Source organism: Mastigoproctus giganteus, chromosome 4 (genome assembly GCF_048544385.1).
Source record: "Mastigoproctus giganteus isolate SK-2022 chromosome 4, ASM4854438v1, whole genome shotgun sequence".
Lineage (NCBI taxonomy): Eukaryota > Metazoa > Arthropoda > Arachnida > Uropygi > Thelyphonidae > Mastigoproctus > Mastigoproctus giganteus.
In genome coordinates this window covers 178359412-178367126 of record NC_143578.1, presented here as the reverse complement: position 1 = coordinate 178367126, position 7715 = coordinate 178359412, and the positions used below count along the sequence as shown (strand labels likewise).

The 7715-nt window shown below is 36.5% G+C and overlaps 1 protein-coding gene across 1 annotated transcript in view; it reads left to right on the top strand.

The window, feature by feature from the left end:
• The first annotated feature begins 2354 nt into the window (after positions 1–2354).
• The window catches only part of LOC150087223 (proto-oncogene vav-like), a 433316-nt gene continuing 427955 nt past the window's right edge, over positions 2355–7715 (top strand). The window contains exon 1 of the mRNA XM_090371895.1: positions 2355–2564. Coding sequence (XP_090228021.1) covers positions 2355–2564 — 210 coding nt within the window. The remainder of the gene's footprint in view (positions 2565–7715) is intronic.

The window sequence follows — 7715 nt, the reverse complement described above, 5'->3', positions numbered from 1 at the left end:
GTCGCTCTATCTATACCCCCTTCCCATCGCTCTCTTCAGTATATCCTGTACCCTATCTTTTTCTTTTTTTAACTTGGTCTCTTTCCAGGAAGCTCAGGCGACTCTGGCGGAGACCAACCTGAGAATTATGGGCAGCCTGGCTACCTCCTAGTGGTGTGTGCAGGCAACGTGGGGTCTCACTAAGGGTTCTGTGGCCAGAAGCCAGAACACACAACAGACCCCAAATCAATTTGTCATATACAAAACACAACTCTTTCTGGCTTTTAAAGTGATGCTGTTTGTCTCCACAGAATTTATATGGTGGTGATGTTGAAAACTACTGGAGGCGCCTTTCCCCTAACACTATGCACACTATCACTGCATACACCTAGTAGACGTTTGGACTATAAGATGCAGGAGAATTTTAGGCAACGTTTGCATGAAAAAAAGTGAGTCTTATAGTTCGGAAAATGCGGTAATTTATGCTACAGAAACTGTACTGGGATCCCTTATAGGCCATAGCAAATTGCGTGTAATGCACAATTATTTTATTTGTCTAGGCGAAAATTCAACCCCTTTAACTTTCCAAATCACATTTCATTGTCTGATTTGCTATCCCTATAAATATTTTTCATTTTAAAACATTTACTCTCTTTTTTCTGCCTTGGCTTGTACAGAATTACTTATCTGATGTGGAATTGTTTAACATTTAGATTTTTTTTTTAATTGCTTTAGCTGTAAAATTTTGTTTACAAATATTGTTTGTATTGTATTAACTATTTAATTATTCATATATACGGTGGTGGCCACAGGAATTTTTGAAGATGGGGGCTAGCAGTATACTAGACTATCAAGTTTTAATCATCATGTAGCAGTAATAAAAAAATAAAATCCACATTATTTTTATCCTAGGGAGCTTGGCTATACTGTAGCAAAGCTACAAATTCTGGAAAGCCTCAAGATTTGTGAACGGGTTCCCCGGAACGATATTAGTCGGGTCCCCCTTTGGCCCTCTGTAGCTGATCTGGCGGCATAGTAGTTTCGTCACTAGAAATATAGCCCCTTTAGCACTTTTCTGGGACTCCACTTCGTATATACCAGCTTTGCTTGTTATTTGTTTTTGATTTTTATGTGAACTCTTCTGCTGTTTTCATGGCTGTTGTAAGGTATTATTTGCTTGTGTTTACATGTGGTTTAGCCTTTTCCACTTTGCCTTTTGTTTACTGATATTTATTGATCTACTAGTATATATAAACTACTTGTACAACCTAGATTTTGTATTATTACTTTTATAAATTAATACAGGGGCGTTCCTAAGGTATGTGGCGCCCGGTGCCAATTGAAAATTTGCGTTCCCTTAAAATTTTCTTCATATGTTATTATTATTGTTCTTATATCATTTCTCCCTGATTGGAAGAAAATCATTATTAATATTATTATTATTATTAGCCGTATGGTGCAAGGAAGCCTGAGGCTTATGCTGCACCAGCCAAAAAAAAAAAAAAAATTGAGTTACCCTGAGAGAGAGAGAGAGAGAAAGAGAAGAAGAAGAAGAAATCACTAAGAAAGAGAAGAATGATGATATCCAGCTCAGGATCCTGGGTGTGCCAAGCCCATTCTCACCAGATGTGAGCCCCTGGGGTTATGCGTATGTAAGTTTCAAGTTTTCCCATGAACATTAGCGCTCTGGCGCGGTGCGCCCCTTTCATCATCGGGATGACGCGCACCTGAATTGATATATAATTTAATAAATTTAATTTCAAAGTTTGAAATAAAATACGTTCATATTTACTTGGATTAGTGGGGTGATCTGGCAATTTTTCATTAAAACTGTGCTTCATAAAAACAACACGTCCTCCCCCCCCCCAAAAAAAAAAACAGTGTGCGCCCTCGGGAGAGAGGGATAGCTCCACATTTTTCGAACCTCTGGTAGATATATTCTGAGCAAGAAACAAATGTTTATTTATTTCTTTTATAATCCCTCATAACCAGGAAGTTTGAGCAGGGAGGTGAAACAGAAAATATTCTTGTAAAAACGAAAACTTTATGTGAAAATTTTTACAATTCATGTAGTTACATCTAATTTTCTTTACCGTTCGGAGGATATGTGTCGCCCAAAGAAAGCTCTATGTACACACAATTTGTATGAATATACAATCTTCCTCTTCCCCATCCATTTACGCTACAATCCTTCATAGTGAACACTTAAATGTAGCGCACATTTCTCTTTCCTTTCTATGTTTTCAGACATTGGGAATTGTTACACGTGATTGACATTAGACAGGCGGAACTACGTCATTGGAGGGCGGGAGTTGTCCCAGATGTTCCTTTTTGATGCTCCCAGCAGCAATTCGTAATCGTTGGTCACTTGAAAGATGGCGGACTTGTTATGGAGAGAGTGTGCGAATTGGTTAATACGATGTCAAGTTTTACCTCCTGATCATAGAGTAACTTGGGAAAGTGCTCAAGTTATTAACTTAGCAAATACTTTAAGAGATGGTGTTCCATTGTGTCAACTTCTTAATAAGTTAGCTCCCGGATGTATTGATCTCAAGGAAATCAGCTTACGTCCTCAAATGTCTCAGGTAGGATTTCTTATGTTTTTATATTTTATCTGCTTATTTATTTTTTTGTATCACGTATTTTGTTTGTTATGGTTGGATAGCTAGCTACAGCCAGTGACATGTAATCAGTTGGAATCTAATTATAGGAGCTGCTGCTTCTGTTAAGGTCAATTTCGTCATACGAAATAAGTCATATTATTATGAAATTCTGTTTTGTTTCTTTGGCCTGAATTTATAATATTAGGTCTGGGAACTTAATAACATTTCGATTTTTTTGAAGAGGAAAGGTGAAATAATAAGCTGATTAAGTTAGGCATAAGAAGGAGGGGGGGGAGAAAGTACAATTGTATTTGCTTACACAACTGATAGGAAGGAGACTGTGCAGCACGAATTCCGCTTTAAAATGAAAGTTTATAGAAATGGCAGTTTCTAATAAACTGCCCCCTCGGCTTATGCTACATTTCACTTTTGGTGAATCATGCTAATATGGAATTTTTGTAATTGAAAAGATGACTTTTATTTTGCAATATGGCCTAAATACGTCACGAACTAAATTTCCCCTCGCATTAATCGAATCGATTTACAGATGTTCAATTTTAAATTTTAATTATAATGGAGAATTTTGATTATTAGTTATTCCATTTTTAAGGGGAATACCAGGATGCTAAATATGATGCTTTGGTTAATTAAAATGTTTTGTTTACAAAAAATTCTTTGATGCAGTTTTTATATTTGACCCAATGCATTGAGTTTGATGCAGTTTACGTTTGTCGTCTATGCTTCGTTACATGTGGTAGCGATGTGGGTTCCATTTAAGTTATTCATTTTGATCAGGGTTGTTTAATTAACTGACTACTCTCCAGGATGGTTACGTGAGACTGGAGAGCTTCTCGAATCGTGGATATATAAATTTATTAATTTTTTTTAATGATTTTGGGTGAGGGCTTGGCTTCCTTGGGATTATGACAATGAAAGCGTCCGAAGTCGCCCATGCTTGTTTCTTTGGGATATAAAAAAAATAATTATTTTTTTGTTATGAAATCGGTGGCTTTTAATATATGCGTTGAAGGGCGTGATTGATAAATTTATTTAAAAATATTCTTTATTGTTTGCTGTGCGAAAAGAAAAAAAAATAATTTATTCAAACCTTAACTGCCCCCTTTTTTTTTTTTGCATTAATTTGGAATTAAATACAAAACGTGTTAAATTTAAAAATTAACTTAGCCAATTAAATCACATCTTCATATTCCAGCTTAAGGATGAAGATGCGAATTTAGTTTTTATTTGGCAGCTTTTCAACTTAAATTTTTTTTTTTTTTTTTTTTTTGTATTTATGTGATTTACTTGTGTTACAGTATAGTAGTTTCGACACTCGTCAAGCACGTGAGATTTGGATTTTAATGCTGTGAGACTGGAGGAATTCCTAAAGGCCTCTTTGGTCGAGGCAGTATATGAAACTACAAATTCTGACCATATCCGGCGAGGTTTAAGAACGGGCCCCTTGTGAACAACCCTTCCAAACCAACGGTCCAGTTTCCGGCGGTGGTGAATCTGTCGGTAGGGTAGTACTAGTGTGAGGAGGGGCCACCACCAGTGGTTTCCCACAACTGCACCATAAGTACTCTTGTGAAGTATACAGTACTCTGTAAAAGCCAAGACAGAAGTATTATAGTAGTAGTAAGAGATGCATGTGATGCAAGAAAGCAAATGTATGAGCTTATGTAGCATCAGCCAAAAAAAAAAAAAAAATTCCACACAACCATTCCCTCCAAAAGTTTGTCCAGTTCCTCCTCTTTGCGGTATGTGAGAAGTATTATGTTGGGTTCTGTTGTTGTGGTCTGGCTTTTGGCAGCAGGACCCCACGTTTCCCTGTACACACTGCTAGGAGTTAAGTCAGGCTGCCCATTATTCTCTGGCAGGATAGTGTTGCCACTGAATTAAAGTTGTAGTAAACTTATCTCAAGTGGAGGGAGTGGGTTTTTTCAGCCTATCTATACAACATGCAAATCAGCCCACAAACAACACACTTGAACTGACATAATACAGTGTAGTGTGGCCTTTGATGATAATACACTATATAAATAATAACTATAGTATTATGTGATTATGATAGCTTGTCATTTCACGTTATATAAAGTAAATTGCATATTGTTGTATGTTTGTTATGTTAACCTGTTTGCTGTTTTATGGAATTGGCAACGTTTTGTGCCTGGTTAAACCATTTAAAAAAAACACACACAGTAGAAAAGTGTACTGATAGTATGTTTATTAATATTGTAAAATATCTGTTACTAAAATATGACTCCTCACTGTAGTGATGGAGAAGATATTACAAATATATAAAACTAAATTGCAGTTGAAATTTTGAAACAAAAAATTTATTTCATCTTTTGATGCCTGATTAAATTTAATGTGCATGGTGATGAACACAGGGATAAATAATAAGATAAGTAAACATACTATGCTGTATTTTTTTTCCCCCATAATTTAGAGTAATATTTTAACAATATATTTAACTGACTAGAGGTTTCAGGCATCTTTGCTTTCTTCTGTGGTAAAATGTATAATATTCAATTAAACATTAATAACAATTGCAGTGCAAATACAGTATATTTTCATCCAAAAAACACAATGAAATAATGTGTTGTGTGGAATCTTTGGAGCTTCCTGTCATATGATATGAAGAGTTAGAATACTGTCTTAGTGTTCTCCTGTTGTGTTGCAAGACTGGAGGATGAAAGTCCTTGCTTGAAATTTAGGGGGAAAGGTTGTGGGAGTACATACCACCAGTTAGTACTAGATTTGCATCCCCCTACTAGTATTATTACTTGATGAAGCGGTTTGTTCAGCGTATAGAGGATTTTATTGGTATTTCTTGTCTTTCAAGCTTGAGTGGGTCTGAAATCTTGTAGGACATTTTCATCTATCTTTAAGCCATTCAGTGAGCAGTGGTTATCCTGCCTATAAATTTAAAAGCCTAAACAATCACAAGACACTTCAAACAATACTATATTGATTTCTTCTTAGAGATTTTCAATTGTAATAAGAAAAAAAATGAAGACAGGAAAAAACTTAAGCTGCCAACTTGCATGCTTATATCCCTCTTTGCTACAATGTCATTGGTGCTGGCTCAACTCTGGAGACCAAGATATTATCCTTTGTTGCAGATGTTTTGGAGTGTAAGATTAGATTGGATAGTATTATAAGCTGATGAGTGCAAGGAATGGTAAGTACTACATTAGGCAGTTATACTGCAGGCTGGGTTAGGGGATTGAGGTAAATAAAACCACCAGTTTCTTCTCAAATGCTTGCACATCCCAGACAATTTGAGGAGAGAGAGAGAGAGAGAGAGAGAGAGAGAGAGAGAGAGAGAGAGAGAGAGAATATGAGGAAGCCTGGGCTATTCAGCATATCTCAAGGAACAACAAGTGGAGAGTAACCATTCTCCTTCCCCCTCTCAGGCTTTCCTTGTTCTTCATCCTCCACTCCCATGCAGACAGGCACTGCTACAATGTCTACTGTGCTCAACTGGAACTTAGTTCAAGTGGGCAGAGAGAGAGAGAGAGAGAGAGAGTGCCAGCCATTCCAGTTGCTGCTCCAGCCATCACATTCCCTGGGAATATTTGGAGATCTGTCAAGAAGTGCCATGCTGGCAGCTAAACTGAATTCTCCTCCAGATATGGATTCTACCCAGAACAGCATATCTCTGCATACTAGTCCATAGTACCAGTGGTCATGACTCTGGAATGGGTCTGTAGGGTAAAGGCATGCATTATTGTCTTTACGTACTTTGGCCTACAACTATCTCCTGAGCTAAGACTAGTTGGCTAATGATCTCTTTACAGATTAATCAAGATTATCTTGAAATTGGCTACAGACTTATTTTTCCTCTAAAGAGAATGTGAAAGTACTGTCTGTCACTCTAGTATAATGGAAAGGACCAGTATTGTGGCTTGTAGTCTGCAGAAGCATCTCTACTGTGCAGAGTTAAGATTCTCATGCCCTACACGAGGCTTTTGATGTGTATTAACAGACTCAGGCTCTAAATTCATTTTTATTTATGTTAATTCTCAGCCAGTTGACATTGTTTGAAAGCGAGGATACTTTTTGTTTGGTACCAGACCTGAATTTGATTTGCTTGGACATTGTCTGAGGTGTTTTAGTTATATGAATTTAGGGCATTATAACCCTCGATATGAGGGCATTATTTCCAAAACTCTTCATATGCTAAGACCTACTCTTGTAGTGAGTGGGGACATTTATCAACTTAGTAAACAGCATCAGAGTTCACTGTGAAAGTGTGGTAGTTAGGGATGGTCCTGTGTTAAACAGCTGAATTATGTAGACTTGCTTTTAGTTTTAGTGGTAAATATAATAACTTTATTGTAAGTAAATAGTCTTATTTATGCTGACATGTCTGGACATATAAGCAAAGGCCAGATGGGGTCTACAGGTCAACAAAGCAAATTATAATGTCAAAATTGTTTATTAAAATTGTTCTCATATGATAGATTATTATGTTCAACTAGACCTTACAAAGATAGTGAATTAATCACAAAAATGAGTACTTAGATAAATTATAAAATGCAATTCTGTATTCACACTTTTTTTTTATGGCTTGGCAACTGAAGAATTAAGGAACAATGATTGACAGTCATGTGACCAGAACATGGTTTCCAATAAGACCACCATTTGAACAACTATCCTTTTACCAGTCATTTTTAAGAGCATTAAAGCAAATGATAAATCAAAAATACATCAACCTTTAGCATCAAACACTGAGAGGCAGTCTGGTTAGGTGACTTATTCTTGTACAGCCATAATACATAAGTAGTGTACTGTTTATGTATTATGTCTCTACAAGTGTGTTCATTGTCTGATTTGCATGTTGCAAAGGCTGTAATAAACCTGGAATAATTTTTTTGGTGGGGGGGAATCCTATATTCTCCTCAATTGGGGCAACTACAGGCCTAATGGAATCCAGACTACTCCACATGTGTGATCTGGTGAAACCATTATACTGTCACAGAGAACAATTATGATGTACATTTCTTTTGTGCACAACTAGAAACTAAGTTATCGGCACTATGTTGAGAGTGTGAATTAGACTGTCATAAATTATAATAACATGATTTGCTTGATGTTGGTGTGGATTGGCTACTCTGTGATACT